The 22,685-nt window shown below is 32.9% G+C and overlaps 1 protein-coding gene across 3 annotated transcripts; it reads left to right on the top strand.

The window, feature by feature from the left end:
• Window positions 1-9,669: 9,669 nt before the first annotated feature.
• Window positions 9,670-21,996, top strand: LOC110646578 (uncharacterized). 3 transcript variants are annotated; one of them, XR_002493175.2, is made up of 10 exons: window positions 9,682-10,048; window positions 10,649-10,760; window positions 12,964-13,154; window positions 13,302-13,396; window positions 13,476-13,907; window positions 15,088-15,196; window positions 18,084-18,732; window positions 20,327-20,463; window positions 20,785-20,877; window positions 21,706-21,996. XR_002493175.2 is itself a non-coding variant. In XM_021800056.2 (9 exons), exons 1-8 carry the CDS (start codon window positions 9,914-9,916, stop codon window positions 20,446-20,448), a joined length of 1,845 nt encoding a protein of 614 aa, XP_021655748.2. In that variant the 5' UTR covers window positions 9,670-9,913; the 3' UTR covers window positions 20,449-20,463; window positions 21,706-21,996. The 3 variants fall into 3 exon arrangements, 2 of the variants coding, with proteins under 2 accessions (XP_021655748.2, XP_021655751.2); XM_021800056.2 differs by lacking the exon at window positions 20,785-20,877 and having other exon boundaries at window positions 9,670-10,048; XM_021800059.2 differs by lacking the exons at window positions 10,649-10,760; window positions 20,785-20,877 and having other exon boundaries at window positions 9,915-10,048.
• Window positions 21,997-22,685: the final 689 nt, after the last annotated feature.

Raw genomic sequence — 22,685 nt, 5'->3', positions numbered from 1 at the left:
TATTATACTATTTAATGCAATAATATTTTAAGTAATTACTTGAAAAATAAAGATATTCAGGTTGAATCAAGCGGGCTTTGAGAAATCTTAATTTCAGCTCAACTTAATCTCAAACTGCACGTGAGAAGTGAAATGTGGTGTTTATGGGATTCACAAGATTCATCTATAACGCATCAATTAAAGGCCAAGGAGTTGAACGAGCTCTTTTTTTCTGAAATAATAACCATTTTTATTAAATCCAGGAAAAGGTTAGTATAGAAGATCTAAACTAAAACACATCATATACAAGTAACAGAAATTAAGGAGTTTAGAGGCTCTTCTCAGATCTTAAGATTAGCATGAAATGGAGCCATCCAATAAGAGTATGAGTGTCTCTATTAGTTTGTCTCCTAACCCATTTAAGAGACACATTATGAATTTGTCTCAAAAGAATTTAACAATCTTCAATAACCTGACCAAATTCTATGAGATTATTCTTATTACAATTTAAAGCAAGAAAAACTTCCTTAGCATCAGTCTCTGCATCAACATTATGACAACAACGGGATATCAACTAAGAAAAAAATTCATGCAGCCTGATTGCTTCTGCTTCTCTAGGCCTACAAAACCAAAGAAGAAACTTGAATAACTTGCAACAAAAGATCCATTTTCATTCCTTAAAACTGCCCTGTAAGGTATTTTACATTCTTGCTCGACTATAGCAACATCAATGTTGCATTTAACTCTACCCAAACTCGACTTCTTCCAACGTAGCACCCCCTCTTCATCATTGCCACGAAAAGATAGCGAAACTGGCACATCACGCACTGCCTGCCTTCCCTCCAAAAAATTATGAGCCGAAGATACAATACAATCTCCTCAGGCGATCAATTCTTACCATTCCACAATAAAGCATTTCTATTATTTCATAGATTCCACAGGACAGAACTTACAGATGTCACTGTAACATCAGCATAATAATAAAAAACATTAGAAAAAAATTCTGTGAAGTTGGAGAAAAAATGATCAAAAAGAATATTGAAAATGTTCCAACAAGCACGAGCTTTAGAACAATTGACAAGCACATGCAGAATATCCTCAGACTCCCCACCAATTAAACATCCACTCAACACATCAATGCCTTTTGAAGACAAAAGCTGTTTAGTAGGAAGAATTTCCTTCACAGCCTGCCAAAAATAATTTTTGACCTTTGGCGGAACATCTAATTTCCAAAGCACTTTCCAACGACCAACAAAATCATTAGAAGCAAGTATCATATCAGTAGAGTAGGACACATGATATCCTGTCTTGACTAAATAAATGCCATCTTTAGAAAAATGCTACATACATTTGTCAATAGAACCTCTAATACTCAAAGGAATATTAATAATTTTGTTCACATCCGAAGGTAATAAAAAAGCATGTAATTTAGTGACATCCCAACAATGGCTAGTAATGTCAGTGAACTCATGAACACGAAGATCTTCCATACAGGAAACCCCAGGAGATTCCACTAAAAAAATTAGCATTATCTAGAATCCATAGATCATCCCAAACCCTTATACTCCTACCATTCCCAACCCTCCACTGTACTCCCTTTCGAAGCAACTCTTGAGCAAGCAAAACACCCTTCCATATATAAGTGGGATTATAACCCTCTTTAGCATCTAAAAAATTAACTCTAATAAAATATTTAGCTTTGTAAACCCTACTAAGAAGAGTGTTAGGATTTTAAAGAATTCTCCACCCTTGCTGACTAAGTATAGCTAGATTGAAACTATGGAGGTTTCTAAAACCCATTCTGCCATCCACCTTACGAACACACAGCCTGTCCCAGGATAACCAATGGATATTATGCTGCCCATTCTATTTCGAACCCCATTAAAAGGAATTCAACATACGCTGCAGCTCCTCGCAAAGGGACATAAGAATGTGAAATGCACGCATGCAATATGCAGGAACTGCTTAGGCCACCTCCTTTAATAACATTTCCTTTCCTGCTCGAGAAAGCATTTTCCCCTTTTACCCCTGCAAACGCTTCCATAACCTGTCTCGCAGGAAACCAAAAACTTGTCTCTTACTTTTACCAACCAAAGAAGGTAAACCCAAATATCTCCCATGACCAAGAGGGTTAGACATAGTCAGAATACTGCACACCTCCTCCTGCTGATCCTGAGAAACATTTGAACTAAAAAATACACCTGACTTTTGGAAATTTATAGCCTGACCCGAGGCTTTCTCATGATAGAGTAAAATTTGTTTCAAGGTAGAGGACTCCTTAATATTAGCTCGAACAAAAAAGAAGCTATAGTATGCAAATAACAAATGAGATATGGCTGCATCTACAAATCATACTACCATGAATATCACCCCTAGCCTCTGCTTTTTAAAACAAACCCGTCAAGCCTTCTGCACATAGAATAAAAAGATATGGGGAGAGAGGATCCCCTTGTCTCAACCTGTAATGTCCCGAGAATTTCGAGCTCTGAATAGTACCATTTTCGATTTGTGAATAGTATTATTCAAAATCAAATTGAGGACTAAAAATCAGATGAAAATTAATTGAGATAAGCAGAATAAAAACCAAAGTGACCATCGGGTTATGAACTTAATAGGTATTATTGAAAAAGATGGACTATAACCCGACGAAGAGCATTTTGGTCAATTCACTTGAAGAGTTGACTTTTGATCGAAATGTAATTAAGTAAGATTGATGTATCATAATGGAATTTAATTAACTAAGAGGAGTATGGAAATTTAATGGGGACATAGATGAAATTTTTGGAATTGTAATAATTATAATTAGAATTATAATTATTTAGATATTTATGTAAATATGACAAAATTATTTAATTAAGGTTAAACACCACATCATCTATCCGATCATCATCTTGTCTTCATCATCATCTTCTTCTTCTTCTTTTCATCCTTGTCGTCCCACTCTCTCTCTCATCTCCTCCATTGAAGCTTCATTTCTAAGCTCTAAACCCATAAATTCCTCCATAATTTTCATAGGAAATCAAAAGAAAACCTATTGTCAAGCCTTGATTTGAAAAAAAATAAGTAAGGATTCTAAGGAAATTGGAAGATTAGTGAAGAAAGAGTATTGGCCAATTGAGGTAAGTCATGATTTAAGCTTAGTTAATTATGAATTTATGGAATTCAAGTTTGATTGGGGAGATTATTACGAAAATTGATTGAAATTATGGATGTTATTGAAGGAAGGAACTTCGGTTTGGGGAGACCAAGAAGGAGAATCAAAGTTTTGGTGGATTAAAGGTTGATTGAAGTTGATTAAGATTTATAATCAAGGTTAGTGCTAAGAAATTTCATAAATTTTAAAGTTATTGCTAGTTAAGTTAGGATTTTATACAATTAGGTTTTCATTGTATGAAGCTTATTTAATGTTATTATGCTTGTATTATAACTATTTAATGTGTATTTATTGAGAAACATTAATGATAGGGTAACTATTTAATGTGTATTTATTGAGAAACATTAATGATAGGGTGAAGAGATTAAATGAATTGACAAGTGTGCAGTAAGTATGAATTTGGACAGCTTGAGTCTAGTGGGATTAAATGCTCATAACTTGAGTTACATAATTCCAATTGATGTAAAATCAATGGCCAATTAAAGATAAGACAATATTCTAAAACTTTTATGAAGACAAGTTACTCAAATTTTGTGCGTAAATACCTTGAAAAATTGCTTGAAATTGAGTTATAAAACTTGAAACCTAGGAGAAGGACACCCTAAACAGTTCAGATTAAATGAGTATAACTCACTATAGAAAACTCCAAATGAGGTGATTCTTGATTTGCTAAAAAGATAAGATATAAACGAACAACTTTCTTGAAGAACAAAATGACAAATTCTGTTTGCAACTGATTCAAATCCAAACACCAAAAACTGCCTAGAACTTGTCTTGCGATTAGTAAAGTAGTGCATCTAAACCTGTCCTATTTACTTGGACATAATTCATTGTATATAATTCCAATGAGGTAAATTTTACCTTGTTGGCAAGCCAAGACACAGAGAAACAACTTTCATGAAGAACCCTTAACCTGAAATTGACAACAAGATACTTGAATTATGGCTGGAATCCGGCAATGCAAAAATTGAAATCCTAAAAAATGATCAAATGAACAGTGCACACTAAATTGAGTATAACTTACTTTAAAAACCTCCAAATTGAGTAATTCTTGAACCTGTGTAATTCTGAGACACAGGGGAACAATTCATATGAAGACTATAATGCTAAATTATGATTGTAACCTATCCAAATTTGCTTGACAAAGTAAGTCCAGAAATCTACCTGGATTCTAGAAGTGACCTGAAAATTGGAAATTAGTCGCCTGAATAGTTTTGGCAAAATAGCCATAACTCAAGCTACACAAATGCAAATTGAACAATTTTAAAGCCAAAATAAATGTAAGACATAAATATTCAATTCTCATGAAGAAGGTATGGCCTAATTCATGCTGTACCCTAGCCAAATTTATTAAAGAAGTTGAGGTACCAAACTTGAAAATTATGAAATATAAGCATAATTATTTAAAATGTGAATTGTGATGAATGCCAATGGCATGTTAAACATGAATGGCATGTGAAATTGTGTTTGGGACCTATGTTCCCATGATGAAAATATGATAATGAAATGATGAAATAATGAGAACATTGAATTGCTAATGATAATAAATTAGCCCGAGTATGCCTAGACAATAGTGTAAGGGTTTGATAAATTGGCATGCCAAGAAGGGATGAGATTAACAGTACTGCCCACGGCTTCTATGCCCAAATACTATTGGCAGGCACTGAGTGTCCGATATGGTTATCCCTTATTCATAATTGCTTTGAATAATCATTGGCAGGCACCGAGTGTCCGATATGATTATTCCCATAGCTTTTATGCCCAATTATATTACATACCTGATAGGCACCAATGTGTTCGACAGTATGATGGCCTGAGGCACCAAGTGTCCAGCTCCAGTAAAACCAGCGTATCCAGTCCAAACAATTCTGTTAAAAGTTACTTTGGACACCGAAATAAATTAAGAAAGTTGAATATCGAAATAAAGAAAGGGAAAGATCCTATGAAAATAAATAGTTCCAAAGATCGTGAAAATATGGAAATATGAGAAAATGAGAGAAAATTATTATGAAAGATATCCAAATAGTTACATAGTTAAACAAATGAAATGACTACAAAATTTTAATGTTATAAATTCTATATTCTTTTAAATAGTTTATGAATATTTAAATGTGCATTTTCCTTATTTCATACAAGCATAAAGATTAGTTTGTTTGTACATTGTGCTTTTATTATGTAGTGCACCACTAAGTAGAAATGCTTGGCACGATAGTTTCTCCTTGCGTAAGTCCAGGCGATAGGACCCAATAGACTTGGGACAGAGATTTTGGACTGATCTGCAGTAGTGGTTATTATCACCTTTGCATATTTCTGGTAGAGATCATTAGCCTACAGTAGTGCATGATCATGTATATTATAATTAAATACAAAGTTTGTAATTAAATTTTGAAATGTATGATAAATGTGCACATTTTGTTAATGAATGCAATGAAGGAAAATTTATGCATAGAAATGGATGTGATTAGAAAAGGAAATATAAATTGTGATGTTGAAATTGTTATACATTTGAGACTTTTCAATATGGATTATTTTAATAGGACAATTCTTTAACAGATAGAACATTAAAAATACGAGGAAACTCTCGCAGTTTCCATTTAAAATTTTTTTGATTAAGTTATGATGGAATTAAATTGATCATCCATTGAATAAGATAAGATTAGGTGCTTTGACACAGAATGTGGCATTCTTTTGCTCGGCTACACTGTAGATCGAGTAAGGGGGTGTTATACAACCCTTTCTTAGAAAGATAGGACCAATATCATTACCATTCAACACGACCGAATACTTCACATAAGTCACACCCAGCATAATTAACCTTAACCACTTAACATCAAAACCCAACTTCAATAACACATAACCAAGATAGTTCCAATCAACTCTAGCATAAGTTTTACTAATATCAATCTTTAGTGCCACCTCACCCTTTTGACCCCTCATCTTCCTTTTAATATGATGCACAATATCAAAAACAACTATAAAATTATATGTTATTGATCTCCCAGGCACAAAAAGCAAACTGAGCAGGAGAGATAAGAGCAGGAAGAAGAACTTTCAATCTATTGGCCAACACCTTAGCGATAATTTTATTCAAAATGTTACATAAAGAAATTGGTCTCAAATCCTTAAGGGTGGTTGGGGACTCCCATTTAGGAATTAGGACAATGATATTATCATTTAAATGCATAAGGAACTCACCTCTATTCAACCAATTGATACAACTATTAGTCACATCACACCAATAAGATGCCAAAACTTTTGAAAGAATGCTAAGTTTATACCATCAGGCCCTGTAGACTTATCGGATGCATCTGAAACACTGCCCTACAAAACTCATCTGGATGAGAAGGGGCTAACAATCACACATATCCTCTTTAGAGACTTTTTGATCAATACAATTTAAAATAGGACCATAGTCACCATCAGACCTAACAAATATATTAGAAAATAATTAACAACCAAGTTACTCAACCCTGTCGGTCTAGAAACCCAACTGCCTGCCCCATCTTGAAGCACCTCCACTCTATTAGCTCTCTTTCTAAATTAAGTTTGAGTATGGAAAAGATGAGTATTAGAATCACCATGTTGTAGCCAAAATGTTTTAGCCCGCTGTTTCCAAAATAACTCTTCTTCCAATAACAAATTATTCAACTCAATTTTCAACTCTAAAACCTTAGCGATAGAAGAAACATCAATATCCCTCCGATCCACTAGTAATAGGTCATTTAACAAATTAATTCTATTTTTAAAATTTCAAACCAGACCCTACCCCAATTTTTCAGAGCTAACCCACATAGGTTAATATGCTTAATAATAGATTCACCATTTGACTCCTGCTAGCTACGCTCCACAACCAACCCAATATCAGGATGCACTAGCCAAGCATTCTCAAATCTAAACCTTTCAACACTACCAAAACTAGACTTACCTCCTTACCCCAACTTAAGAGGCGAGTGATCTGACACAGAGGCAACTAAATTAGACAACTTATTCTCAAGAAAAAAAAATTACCCACTCATGAGAAACCAACTAGCTATCCAACATTTCCTAGAGAAATCTATTTGTACCCCTACCCCTTTCCCAGGTATCCTAAAATCCATGCAAAGATAAATCAACAAGACTACGCTTCTTAATCGAATTTCTAAACCCTTCCATAAGAGTAACAGGATGATCAGAACCCTCAAACTTATCTTCTAAACACATTAAATCATTAAAATCCCCAATACAAGCCCAAGGAAGATTAGACATACCTAAGAGGTGCTCGAGTAATGCCCAAGAGTGTCTCCTGCGAGCCTGTTCTAGAAAGTCATAGATACTTGTTAATGGCCAAGAAACACCAATGGGGTTGATAATATGCATGCTAATAAAATTTTGAGAAAAGCTTGTAATAAAAAGCTTGTAATAATAACCGAATAGTCTTTTTACCAAAGCACTGTAAGACTACCACTTCTACCCAGTTTGTCCACTGAAAAACAATTATCAAAACCCAACTTAACTTGAACCTCCTCAATTTTGTTTGAATGAACTAACGTCTTAATTAAAAAAACAATATGTGGCTTATTAACTTGAACTAGCTCTTTAAAAGCTAAGACTGCCTGAGAGTTGCCAAGCCCTTGGCAGTTCCAACTTAAGAAAATTATTGTTCATGATAGGTTTGGTGTTTAGGTCTCATTGTTGGTAAATGTTTTGGAGAAAAATTTTGAGAAGAAGTGGATTCTCCATTCACCTCCACTCTCTCTTGTGGCTCGCGAGATTGACTAATATGCTATCGTTTCTTGCCCTCCTCAATTTCCAAAACTTGTTCTTTGCTTTCAGAACCCATAAGCGCAGCCTCTAGCCCCACAAACGTTGTTTCGTGAGTTAAATGAGCTCTTTTAAATTTGGATGAATAATATGTTCTAAATTTATAAAGAATAAAGGGGAATGATATTAATAATGATTATGTGAAATGTAATACGATAATAAAATTATGATTATTTTTAATTCTTTTAAGAATGAATGGTCAAGTTTTAAATTAATTTCAAGTTAAATATAACATATAGTTATAAAATAAAAAAAAAATCTTTATGCATATAGAAAATCAAACTTTCTATTAATATATGTAAGGAAAAGTGATTAAAAAATATATAAAATCTTTTTTTACATAATCACATTTGGGTATAAAAATAATTAAAAAAAACCTTTTATTGATTAGGCTATAAATTAATTAAGCAACTTCTTATTAATATGGGTGAAAATTAATTTATTAATTAAAAAATTAAGAATTAAGTGGGAAATTTTTTGTGAAAATTTATTGATTAAAAAAAGAAATCAATTCAAAAATAATTATGTAATTTTCTATTAATTATTAATGAATTTATTATTATTTTGATATTTTTATAGAATGCTATATTATAATATTAAACAAAAACATTATCCCTTTTTATATATAGATAGATTTGTTGAACTTTTTGCATGCAATTAACGACAGATATGTGTTGATATTAATATTATCATAAGGAACCTTTATTTATGTATATTAATATTATTTTAAATAAATTTATTTTAATTATTTTTATCATTTCATGTTACCAATCTCATATTATTAAGGTATAATTTTAGTAAAAGTTTAATAAAATTTTAATTTTTTAAAGTCAAATTTTAAGGGTAAATTTTATTTAAATGGCCTATTTTCCTGTTATTCATGTGAAATGATATTATAATTTTCATGTAATTCTTATCAAATTATATTAAAATGGATCTTATCTTGCGAAACTTATCATCATAGCCCACGGAATTTTTATTTTATTTTTATTTATTTTTCATCTTTGCGAGACTCTGCACTTGGTATGGTCACTCACAGAGTTTTTATTTTTATTTTTTTTTATTTATTTTTCCTTCTATTATTTCTATATATTTACTTAGGGTGACTATATATACATATATAAAGTGATGATTTTATTTTCTAATTCATAATTTTTTTTAATAAAAAATTATATTTAATATAATAAGTTAATTTTTTTATTTTTTCAATTAAAGTTAAATTTTTATATAAAAAATTATAAAAATATACAACATGGTGATTTTTTAAATCACTATTATTAAGTTAGATAACACAATTTTGTAAGTATTTTTTGTAAGTCTTAGGTTTCATTTATTTCACCAAAATTTTTTTTAAAACATATTTTTTATATTTTTTAATATTTAAAATATTTTAAAAAATAAATTAATAAAAAATATTTTTAAGTGAAAATTAACATATTTTAAAAACAAATAATTTGCTCTTTATTATTTTTTAAATTTTAATAATTTTATTAAAATATAAAAATATTTATACAGCATCAATATATATTATTAGTTTAATATTATAATAAAATAATAAAAAATATTTTTTATATAAAAATTATTTTTTAGATATATATATATATATATATATATTAATTAATTAGATTTCATCAGAGATTAATAAATAAATAATTTTAAAATTTAATTATTAATTGTTATTAATTAATAAATTCATTGGAATATAATAACAATTACAGTCCCCTATTACGCACATAGGGCATTGCGTTTGCTTGTGTGATGCCTTTGTGAAGTCCTATCTCTCAACATAAATACAACACCAATCCTTTTCTCTCGAACCATACTTTTCTCTTTCGTGAACCTTCCTTTGCGAGAAGCCAAACGAGTACTTCCTTAGCTCACTCATTTCACTCTCATAAAGCACATCTTCTTCTTTCTTATTTGATTCGAGGAAACACAGAAGAATTTTGATTTGTTTCGTAAGAAAAAGGAAGGGAAAAGATGTTTAAGAAGGCAGTAGAGGCAAAATCGCATCAGAGACTATCCGGAGCTGACAGAAAGAAGCTTAAACGAACCGTTAAAGATAGATTTCCTCGCGCTTCTGACGCCGATATGGATAATTTACTCCCTCCCAAAGTAAATATTTTTTTTTTGTTATTTTGGATGTGGAGCAATGGTAATGGATTCATTTATTCTTAATTTTATTGTTTGGTTTTTTATTTTCATTCATATTTGAAACCCATTTATTGTTGTTATTATTGTTACTTGTTATACGTGGTTTTGTCAGTTTTGAAGAATTTTTATTGCTTAATTTGATTTGAATATTCGATGTTCCTGAAAAGGTTATCAATTTATGCATTCTCTGTGTTCTTATGTGAAGCAGGCTTTCCTTTTAATTTTTGTTTAATGTATTTACCTTCTAAGTGAGAGTGCTTGAAGGTTTTTGTTTGTCCGGCAAGTTGTTCAAGGTTGTATAGAAAAGGGGTCTAGCTCCTAGTTTGATAATAGAAGATTTCAGTTGCTAATTTTTACTATAAGTTATTTTCGTGTCTGTTATTTTATACACTGATGCTTTTTTATACGATATTTGTGTTTTAGGCTGAGATAACTGTTTCAAAGTTTCAAAATCGTGTCCATGTATTTGGTGTTGAAGGTGGCTTTCCTATGTTTTTCGATGTATTTTCGTGTCTGTTATTTTATAAACTGATGCTTTTTTATACGATATTTGTGTTTTAGGCTGAGATAACTGTTTCAAAGTTTCAAAATCGTGTCCATGTATTTGGTGTTGAAGGTGGCTTTCCTATGTTTTTCGATGTAGATGGGCGAGGCAATGAAATTTTTCCCACAGGTAGTTGAGAATTTTTTAATGCGTTTTACTTCTTTAATTGAATTTATATAAAAAAGTAGTTCATTGAAATGCACTAATAGTTATTCTCATACCACTTGCTTAGTATTTGGTAGTTGGATTTTCATAATTCTAGCTCAGCGCTTGCCTTGCTCAATACTCCATTCCCTGAACTTAATTCAATACTTATTCTCAATAGGTTTAAGTTTTGATTTTATGTATGTGTTCTTTTACTGTCTGATGTTTGTTGTCATAAATAACAACTGTTTACTTTTCCTTACATTGCACAATTCCCACTTAGTTTTGCTTAATTCAAAACTTCTAGACACTAGAGTTGTATTCGCTTGCACAGACTTTTGCTTTTAACCTCATATCAAGTTTCATCTATCTGCATTATGTCATTAGTAAAAGTATGGACTGAATTCTATGATTGCTGCTCTTTTGTTGTTCCCATGTGTTTGCTTAGAAATACTAGGAAACAATGTTGAAGCCCCATTTGTTTCATGAAAAATGTTGGAAATGGAGTGCAAGTAATTGGAAATCTATGGTTAACTTAAGATATTTTATTATTTTTTTTTTTTGAATTTTTTTTGGTAAATGGAAGAGGAAAGTCCTGCCCCTTTCCAATTGATGCTTCTTTTGTAGCATGTCTAATGTTGTGCTATAATGCCTATGAATGCCTATGCATTGTTGTGATGAGATGTTACTTGGTCTCTTGACCAATTAGGCTATTTGATTTGGAAGTTCTTGGTTGCTTGTGCCTAGATTAGACAATTTGGATATGAAGGAACACTCAAAGTATAGAGTTAACATTTGATGTAGAATATGAGGAAATATGCTCTTTTTTTTTGTGGATTTCGTTTTGAATGAAAGAGAATTAAAAAAGGAACGCAAGCAAAGAGGAATGACTTCTTTTGAAAGGTAATTGTGGATTTTCTATCATGAAACTTAGTAGATTTTTAGCTAACGTATATCAAATTGTCCTTCTCTCTCTATCACAATTTGATCTTAATTAGATTGACATTATTGGCAGAACCTTGCTAGTTGAATTCTTTTCTTGCTTCTATGTAGATTGATAATTTTTGAATTGTATTTCACCATGTACACTTTTTGTGTTGAGCTAGCATTAGTTTATTGGAGTAAGCTTTTTTTGTTATGTTTTAATTCAGCCATGGGGAAGGGAATGTGATTTGTGTGAGTTTAGTCAATATTAGTATAAAATAGTTGGTTAATTTTGGAGTTGACCTCGTATTAGTTTATTGAAGTAAGCTTCTTTTGTTATGTTTTAATTCAGCCATGGGGAAGGGAATGTGATTTGTGTGAGTTTAGTCAATATTACTATAAAATAGTTAGTTAATTTTGGAAAACAATAAGTGTGCTGTGAATGACATCAACAATGAAAAAAATTGTTGGAATTAGATGGTGGGATGTTAGCTGGGAGGGCTCGACCCAAAATGAAAGGCAATGATATCAATCAAGTTTCACCAATCAAAGACTGCAACTGTTGCTGGATATGACAAAACAAAGGAATCATTAGGAATCTTCAACTTTGTGTATACATAAGCCAACTGAGGTCTCACATGTTGAAATGAATAACATAGTTGCTTCAATAGTGAACCTTTAATTTGCACTTTCTGATTATGAATAATTCAATTATTTAGAATGGAATTTATGTTAAAGACAATAGAATAAGGGCACTATTAGTCCTGAATTAGTAGCTAAAGTTCAATTGAGTTCCTACACTAAAAAAAGTGTAGTTAAATCCTAAAATTTTATTTATGGGCTATTAATTCTTCTATAATAGATTGATAAAATCACTTGTATCTACTAACTTTGAATGGTAGTAAAGAATTATTATTATTATTATTATTTAAAATCAAATTCACTTGAAAACTAGTCATTATTCTTTGATTTTTCTTCAACCAAAATAGTAGAAATATGAATTAAAAAACATTTTTTTACAAACAACTTCAGATAAGAAAATTTGGTTGTTGGCTTTCCAATTAGCAAAAAATTGCAATGTGGTCAATTTAAGTTAAATGTTTGACAATGTCAAATTCAAGAAGGTTGATTGCTCATTTTATAAATTTAAGGGCTTGATTAATATTAACTGCAAGTTTGATGACTAAGAGTGCCTTCTTCTGAATCCAAAATTTTTGTGTCCTGGAAGGTTATTAATTTTTTTTTCTTCCATCTCATCATGCAGTTTTTGCTCTCTGGAAGGTCCCTGAATTGTTGCCTTCTTTTATGCTTAAAGGCGGTGAGGTCTCTAGGTTTGTCATTGGAGGGGCAGATTTGATGTTCCCTGGTATAAATATACCTGCTGAAGGCCTACCTTCTTTTTCATCTGGGGAACCATGGGCAGTAAAAGTACCTGGCAATCCAGCACCAATTGCAGTAAGCTTCTTTGAATTCCTCGCCCCCTCCCTTTTCCTTCCTCTGTGTGTGTGTGTGGATAGTTGCTTATGTATTCCTTTCTTCTAACATCCGAACTGATAGTTGATTTATGTTAGTAATCATGTCGGAAATGTTTGCTTTACGCAGGTTGGATCTACTACTATGAGCAGCACTGACGCCGTAAAAGCTGGATTTCGTGGAAAGGCCTTAAGGATAACTCATTATTACCGGGACTTACTTTGGTAAGTGTAGCTGGACACTCTTTGGGTGATTGATTACTAATCAGTTCCATCTTTGATATGCTCTCAGAATTATCTGCAGGGAGTCAGTTGAGGGCCATTATGTGCCAAATGCAGGTTTCTTGGAAGATGCTGTCTTCGAGGATCCTGCTTCCACATTATCAGTTCATAGTTCTGATGAGTGTCAAGCTACTAGAGACGCTTCATATGAGCAGCAGAATGAGGTTGAGAGCAAAGAAATTTTGGAATCTGCTGATATGAATGATGTTATATCCGAACCTCATCCCTCTTTAATTGCGGAACTTGATTGTAAAAATGATATTGTAGAACAAGTCACTGCAGATGCAAGTAATTTGAATGTAACAGATAATGTTGCAGCTGATGAATCAACTACTGAGGAGCAGTACACATTGTCAACTGCAGACGTGGATGCTTATTTGGATAAATGCCTGTTGCAAGCCCTGCATACAACTGTTAAGGACAAAGATCTTCCAATGCCTGGTAGCACTTTATGGTAAGATGTTTGCACATCAACACAACCACAACACCTCCCCATACCGCACACCTTCCCCCACAGATCCCTATCCTATCCCCCCCCCCCCCCCCCCCAACCCTAAAACACTTCCCAACAAATACATTATTTGGTCAGTGTACTGATCATCTACATTTCTATATGGTGAACTCGGCCAATGAAATCAATCTTGTCTTAATTTGATATGCCTAATATATTCTCTGTTGCTTTATTATTGTAGATCTCCATCTCCTTCCATATTGTATCAACATCCAGTAGCTACTCCTTAAAAGCTATTTGGTTCATGGCTTCATGCCTTTTAGGTTTCATCATTGAGTTACAGATTGCATAAATCTCTCTTCTTTTTTCACGCCGCCCTTTATCTTCAATCTAAAACCAATAGCTTGTACCGAGTAGTTAGAGCCTTACCAGGGATAACTTTTCAATTCTTTCATAGAGCTTTGTCTCCTAAACACTTTAAAAATTTAAAGAGCCTCAAATTGAAAGTTCATGGAGTACATGAAGACTTCCCACAAGTTTCTATACTGAATTCTATTCTTCTTCCTTAAATCATTTTTACTCGCATTTAATATTTGTAAGGAATAGTAGCTGTTTTAGTGACTACTTTTTTTTTTTTCAATAAATAAAATTGTTAAGTCTTTTTTACTTATGAAAATTCTTAATTCTTTTTCTTCTTACTTGTACAAAAGGTCTGGTTTACTTTTTCACATTTACATCTTAGTATCTTACTTTCCCTGGCTATATTCTTGCCATTTGTCTACTATAACTTAGAAGTAGTTGAATGTTGAAGATCCTATCCACAAGTAAGATGAGGCATGCAAGTAGAGGTGTTAGGTTTATACAAGTGTCATTGACCAATGTCATTGACCAATGCAGTATCTCATGAAAATACAATTAAAAACAAATATTTCTGAAACCTGGATGTCAATGAAGATATTTTCAGCTCAGTTTCACATTCATGCATATGCACATGAGCATTTATTAACATGAACTTATGCATCAACTGGATTTGATATTGTACTAGCTGAAGATTCCATTGTACATTACTTATATTTGAGGTTTCGAACTTAAGTTGCCTACCTTTCTGATGGACCGTTATTTGTCATCATTTGCTCTGATTTTTCCAAAAATAAATATTGCTGCTTGTATGTGATTGGTGCAGGTCCAATCATGTTTTACCTTGTAGGCCATCTGGTATCATGCTAGATATCAAGAAGTCATCCCACAAGAAATTGTCAAAGTGGTTACAATCTAAATCATCTGCAGCATTGGTGAGTCTCCATGCACTGTTTCTCTCTGCCTCCCTACAAGATGCTAAAATTTTAGAAATAACTTCTTAATTATTTAAAAGTCGAGAACTTGAAGAACTTGTGGGCAGAATTCCACAGTTAAATAACAGATGCAGAAATTGCTTCTTGATGGGCTAATATTTAAGTTATGGTATTTTTTTTTTCCTGTAGAAAATTTTTGTCAATATGTTGTCACTTTTTGATTGAAGAGTGTGTGTATGTGTGTGTGTGTGTGCATAATTAATTTGCATGCAAACATATATTAATTTTATCATTTTGATCAAACCCTTAACCCACAAGGTTGTTACTCTTACCATTTGGGTAAGGTATCTGTTGGGATTACATATCCGACATTGGGGGGAAAAAAATTTAAGGGTGAATATAAGTGGATGAGTTGCAACATTGACTTGGCTAGTCATTTTAATGTGTAAAGTAACTTAAACCACTTATATAATCGCAGATTAAAATTTAATTAATACATTATTTGCCCAGCAGTCTCCGAATTAAACAGGATCATTTGTAAGCTTTTGAAAGTAATAATAAGTAATTGCTGATAACTTAAGGTTCTCAAGTGTTTTTGGTAAATATTAAAATATGTTGAAAAATTTTTTGCTCTTTTATTTTGAATGGGCTAAAACAGTCTTCCCTTTGAAGATTTGTTTTTTTTTTTTTTTTTTGGGCGTATTTGTAAATAATCAGGCCTTAAAGGGAAGAGCCTGCATAATTCATGTACCCAGAAAAAAAGGTTCCTACCTTCCATGCGTGTCTTGGTTTGAGAAATCTGAATGGAAGGGTTTTCCTTCTTCCAAGATAGAGGAAATCTAAAAGGTGCATATGAAAATGTGTTCAATAGGATGACAAATGAAACAAGTGGTGGAAATGGTTTCATTGACTTTCTTTAGAACATAAATTTAGAACTTCTAGAAATTGCTGGAAACAGAGGAGCATGTTCTGTGAGCTTTCTAATATAAACTACATAAATCTACTCCTAAGTAGAGCATTAGGGGAAATGGGAAATAGCGCATCTGCAATTCACAGTCCAATGCATCTACAAGTCTAGAAAAGACAATGACTTTTATGAATGCATGCTATGCATTAGTAGAGGGTTCCTAATTTTCTTTCCTTTTTTTTTTCTCCCTTCTATTTTAATTGAGAAAAGAGAGTTCCCAACTGATGCGTCCCACATCGGTTCTGCATGGAGGTCTTGGGTGTTATATATACATAGTATTGCAAACCTCCCCTTGTGAGCTAGTTTTTGAGGTGGAGTTAGACAGGTTCATGTCAAAATTGCTATATGCTAAAACTGGAGAGAAAAATATAGGACTTTGTTTATCAATGGGACAGATGTGATTCATGTGAACCTGGACAAAAGACAGAACATCTAGATGGACACTAAATGGCCTTTCTATTCTGCTATCATGAAATCCTCCCAACAAAATAAAAGTCCACAAACTTACACTATCCAAGGCCACTGGCCTCATTACAGGCACAATCTTTAAAGTATTCCTTGAGTGAACATAAAAGGCAGAATCCTTTCAATTGAGGCAAAAGGCAAGTTTAGATTTATGGTAGATGTTGAAAGTAAAGAAGAATTACACAGCTTTTGATTTAATATTGAATTCTTAAGAGTTGGTGATGCGTCCCGCATCGGTTCTGCAGGGAAGTCTTGGGTGTTATATATATGAGTTTGCAAACCTCCTCTTATGAGCTAGCTTTTGAGGAGTTAGGCATGTTCATATAATTTGGTATCATAGCATTCCCGACCCCTTAAGACTGAACGTCTTCGTGAAGCAATCGGGGTAATGACTCGTTCACCCCGAGCTCTCCCGAAGAACGTCATGAAACCTTTGTACATGGCCTACCGACCCATACAGAGTGAGGTTTTGATACCAAATGATATGAACCTGCCTAACTCCACCTCAAAAGTTAGCTCACAAGAGGAGGTTTGCAAACCCATATATATAACACCCAAGACCTCCTTGCAGAACCGATGTGGGAAGCATCATTCCCGACCCCTTTAGATTGAACGTCCTCGTGAAGCAACCGGGGTCATGACTCGTTTACCTCGTCATCTCCCGAAGAATGTCAAGAAACCTTTGTACATGTCCCACCGACCCATACAGAGTGAGACTCTAATACCAAATGATATGAACCTGCCTAACTCGATCTCAAAAGCTAGCTCACAAGGGGAGGTTTGCAAATCTATATATATGTAACATCCAAGACCTCTCTGCAGAATTGATGTGGGACGCATCAAATTTGGTGATAAAAAAATAGAGTACAGGATTGTTGAGCATATTATATTTTAGGTTTGAACTTCGAAGTGATGGTGAACTTGCCAAAAGATGGTAATGCAAAAAGTGATGATGTGAATACTACTAGCTAGGAAAAAAATGAATTGAAACCACATACCAAAAAAAAAAAAAAAAAAGAAAGAAGGGAGAAAAATGGAAGGTGTGTTAGACATGATGTATAATGTGGTGGGGCTTTTAGTTACTAAAGCAAGGGAACTGAGCTGTTTTTTGTCATGTTCATTATGTCAAAGCAAGTTAAACCTTTAGAGGGCTACACTTTGTTCTTGTCGGTGATGGTGTTCTTTTTGTTCTTCTCTTTTGTTGCTCTTTTTCCCCCTTTCTGTTATTTTTTTTTTTTACCCTTTTTTTTTCTTTCACAATTTAAGGTAATTGACATCTATAGAATTTGAGAAGGCAAATAGGTAGCCAAGGCAGATCTATAGGCAAGGAAAGTTTTTACTTTCTTGTTGCGGATTCTTTTGTGATCAAGTTATTTTGTTGATTGCATATTTGCATTTGTACAAAATTGATGTATTTTTGGCTGTTAGATTACGATGACTGTTTAATATGGACAGATTTCAGTAAAGGAAGACAAATATAAAAAGGAGACTGTATTAGTTTCCGTTAACCGCAGTCACCCAGATTTCTTATCCTTCAAGCCAGAGAAGAGGCAGGAACAAAAAATTGATCAGGCTGCTGACCAAGCTACTACCAGTGAAAGTCGGCTAAAAAAAATGCTTGAAGTGGTGGACATCTACAAACCAAGTGTGCATGTCAATCCCATTTTTGCTTCTGTTGGTGCTGATACAGGGAAACTTTACAGTGCTTCAGAAGCTTCTGATATAGTATTCAAGTATATTGAGAAAGAAAATCTAGTCAAGCCAACAAATAAGGCCTTCGTAGTTTTAGATCCAACACTATGTGATGCTTTGTTCAAGGGAACAATTAAGAAAGGATCAACATACCCTACAGAGATTCATAAGAAAGATCTAGGATTGACATTTGTAAGCCGGATGCAAGCCCATTATGTTGTGACCAGGGGAAGTGAGTCTGTTGTTCGTAAAGGTTCATTAAAGACAATTCAAATTGTAACAGAAAGGCGTCAAGGTAACAAGAAGGTAACAAAAGTCTCAGGTGTAGAAACATTCTTGATGGATGCTGAAGCATTGGCGTCAGAGCTGCAGAAAAAATTTGCTTGCAGTACGTCAGTGCAAGAGCTACCAGGTATGTTGTGATGCATTGGTCTTTACACTTGATTTGTTTAAGGTGGTTGTCCCTAACAAATATTTAAGCTGCTGCTGCATGATCTGTTCCTCTTGGTTTCAATGTGGTGAAGTTAAAAAATATGAGTCAAAGGCATGTATAATCCTTTTTGGGACATGAGAACTAAACTAAGTTATATATAAATGTGCTTATGAAATGCTCAAATGTGTGGTGCTTTTGTATTTTCATCTTTGTTTATTTTCAAATCATTATAAATCACTGAATTTAGTTTTTTTTTTTTTTTTGAAATAAATGATGCACTCTCACAAGCATGTTTATATGCTGTGTTATTTATGTGGACATCTCTGTCACTGGTATCAGATCCACCATGCGCTGCTTGGAATTGGTATGTCTAGTACTTGACTTGTAATTATTGCCCTTAGGCCATGCCCATGGAGGGACATTTCTTCCACTCATATAATTATTAGAGGATAAAGTATTATTCTTGGCTTAATTCTGGTGTTCTGCTAATTGTTTTTCAAGTGGAATTTCTTTAGCGTATTAGCAACAGGATTGGGGAGCCTTTTTGTGTCAGTAGGGGCTTTTGTTTTGACTTTTTATTTTTCTTCAGGAGGGTGTCATATCCTTCTTTTTGTATCCTCTTTCTCTAAATTCACTTTGTTTATTAACAATAAAAAACCATCAGCATATTTCAAGAACCCTTGTTCTTTAGATGTCAAATTTAGCACCTTTTACTTTAAATATGGCATTTTTCATATCTGAATTGGTAAGAAGAATGACTCTCTTCCTTTCTCTATATAAATTATAGTTTGTAGGGCTTTTGTTTGGGAGCTTGTTTTGGTTGTTAGCAGTGGTATTACATCTTCCATAGCGATGCTATTAGTGGTAGTCATAGCATTAAGTTTGTATAATTTTAGGAATAGAGCAGTGGTGATGACCATATTGGTAGAAGTGGTGGTAATAGTAGTGGCTGCAGTGCAGGTGGAGTGCATATCTACGGAGTGATGGGGCATGGTGGCAGAGTTGTTTGGCATTGTTGTTGGGGCTGTTATTGAGAAAAACACTTTCTTAAATTCATTAGTTAGAGGATATTAAAAACTGATTTAAAATTAAATTTGATATGTTTTAATCATAAAAACACCGAAATAATAAAACAACATTTTCAAAACTGCTTTTTTCAACATCTAAATTTTCCCCCCCTCTCTAAAAAGCAGTTTTTTGCCCCCTGAACCACAATGCCAAATGAGGCTGCAATTGGGGGGTCTGATATTAGGCAGACCTTGGTGGTTGTGGGACTGCGAACTTGATATAGTTTTATGTTGAAATCTCATCTTAATAAAAGGTTTGGTATTTTGCTTCATATATCCTATTTTAACCTATTAATATAGATATGAAAAGTGACCCATTTGCTAAGATTAATGCCTAAAATAGCCCTGCCGTGTGTATAGCAATGTAATGATGCAGTATGAAGATGATAATGTTGAAAATGTTGTTGCCATTATTGTAGATTTTCTGAGTCTTCTCATTTGTCAAATGTGGACTACCGACCTATATTTGTTGACTGAGGTTTTCTTTTAATTTTGTACCTTCTTAGGCAAGAAAGGGCATGAGGTTCTCATTCAAGGTGGTGTGATTGATGATGTAGCACGGCATCTGGTTGAACAGTATGGGGTTCCAAAGAGATATATTGAGGTTCTTGATAAAACCAAGAAATGAGAAGTGTACTTAATGGTGAGATTTCTTTGAGCAGTTAGGTTGACATTGCACAAGTTGGGTAAAGAATTTTCAAATAAATCTGAATGCATCCCTTTGAATTATTTATTAATCTCAATCTTTTTTTTTTTCTAATTTTATACTTTTCCTGGTTATTTTATTTATTTATTTTTGGGTTTAATGAAGACCTAAACATGCTATCTAATTGTTTAATTCGTTTCTCAATTTGCATCTGATGGTCACCATGTATATCCACAAAAATTTGTAATGACTAAGAGATTTTCCTATTCTAGGAAAGCAATTAAAATGATCATATTCCGATTGTTCTTTCTTCTGCAGAGCACCTTAGTTGGCAATGAATACTGCAAAAGCACCCATTGGTCTCCTCCTATCCTAAGCATATGCTCATTTATGCATAATGAGTAACTAAAGGTTTAAATTCTTTTAGGCTTGACATTCCTCATTATTGGATAAGAGTTATGCATTGGGTAGGCAACAAGTTATACTCTTAAGTCTTAATAGATTGACTCTCAATATTTCATCCATTTTGAATTATCTAATGGGTTGATGCATGAGTAGAAGACTCGCCAGTTAAATCATTGTCTGATCTAATTTGTTACTGATAGCTTATAGAGATGCTTAAACTGAAGTTTCCTTTTCCCAAACTGTTTATATTGGTAATCTAAGGGCGTACTTCTTTTGCTGGTCTGGTCCCTTATTACATATTCACATGCATCTGAAATAGGTGTCTCTCTATATTTTCATCTTGGCCTGTTTTCCATTGGCTGAAGTGCATAAGGTGGGGCAGCTAAGTCCTGATTTGTACGAGTCCCAACTAGCATAGCTGGTGAAGTTTTTGGCTTTGAGACTTAACTATTAGGATTTGGGTTGTGGTTATACTGGGAATGGCTAGATGGGGATTTGAGAGAGGAGGCTATTCCCAGCTCAGTCGTTGCCTTATTGGAGCCGAAGGGGGAAAATATGAAGCTAGGTTTGCATGTTACATTTTGCTTTTTTCAATGTTTTATTTTAGTAATTTAGAAATTCAGATGTTCTAAAAAGCCGACTTAGAAGAGGCATTAACTAATGTGTATTCCAGACTTAATATTCCATTGTTCTCTTTATGTTTGCTTGATATAAAATTTGATGCAGATTTATTTATGAGATTATGCATTTTACAGTTGATATGATTTTGAGCATGTGCGTTTATTATTAATGAAAATTTATGTCGATTTGTAACTTTTAACTTCATTTTCATAGGTGGGGTATTCACAAGGTTTGAAGGGTACAACTGCTTAACTACAACTTACAACCTCATGAGCCAAATTGGTGCATTGAAGTTTTGATCAATCCCAGAAATAAATGCTCAAGGAAGCTCAGAATTGAGGTTATAAGTGCATAAAGCTTTTTTGCAAAAATGTCCCAACAGTTTAAGTTTGAGAAAATGGTCTGTTTGAGCTGACTGCGGAACTTGTACATCTATTTATTATGGTCCTTTTGTTTCACCAAACCGATGTAAATTTTCATTCTAAATGCACTGGTTTCCTATAACTACAGGTTTTGCTTTTTTCATATGTTGAAACTATCATATTCCAGTTTCCCTTACCAGGATCAGGAATGAAGTATAAATTATGTGGATGCCGGTGACCATGTGGCGCCTCTATTATCGTTATGTTGATGCATAAGTGATTCTGGTTTGTTTGCCCATTTGGAAAAATTTATCAAGGCTTCATGAATTGAGCTCGCCTTCAAATGAATATGTTCTCCTTCCTACTCGATTCGTTATTTGGTGGCTATGCCATATTTTTAATGGCAACTCATAGGAGGGGAAAACAAAAAAATATTTAGTTCATATATTTTATTTAAATTAATTATTTAGTGAATATATTTTGTTTTTATTTAATTGTTTAATTTTTCTGTTAATTTTTTTATTAGTTAATATAGTCAAATTATTATTTAATTTTTTTATTTTGATAAAATTAATTAGTTAGTATTTATATTTTAAAAATTATATTAATATTTTATGTAATTTAATTTTGTTAATTATTTACAATATTTAAATTACTTTAATTATTGTATTTTTTTAAAATATTTTGTTTTTCAAAATATGAATACAAACTAATAAATTTAATTAAAATAAAAGAGTTAAATAATAGTATTCTTAAAATAAAGAAATTAATTAATTTTTTTAAAAAATTAAATAACTTAATAAACATAAAATATAAAAATTAAATTATATA

This window comes from Hevea brasiliensis, chromosome 12, assembly GCF_030052815.1.
Source record: "Hevea brasiliensis isolate MT/VB/25A 57/8 chromosome 12, ASM3005281v1, whole genome shotgun sequence".
Classification (NCBI taxonomy): Eukaryota; Viridiplantae; Streptophyta; class Magnoliopsida; order Malpighiales; family Euphorbiaceae; genus Hevea; species Hevea brasiliensis.
This window is presented reverse-complemented; position numbering and strand designations above follow the sequence as displayed.

Coding starts and splice junctions, on each gene's coding strand:
- LOC110646578 (XM_021800056.2), top strand. CDS start 9,914: ATGTTTAAGAAGGCAGTAGAGGCAAAATCGCATCAGAGACTATCCGGA. Junction 10,761..12,963: donor CAATGAAATTTTTCCCACAG/GTAGTTGAGAAT, acceptor CTCATCATGCAG/TTTTTGCTCTCTGGAAGGTC. Junction 13,155..13,301: donor GCAATCCAGCACCAATTGCA/GTAAGCTTCTTT, acceptor TGCTTTACGCAG/GTTGGATCTACTACTATGAG.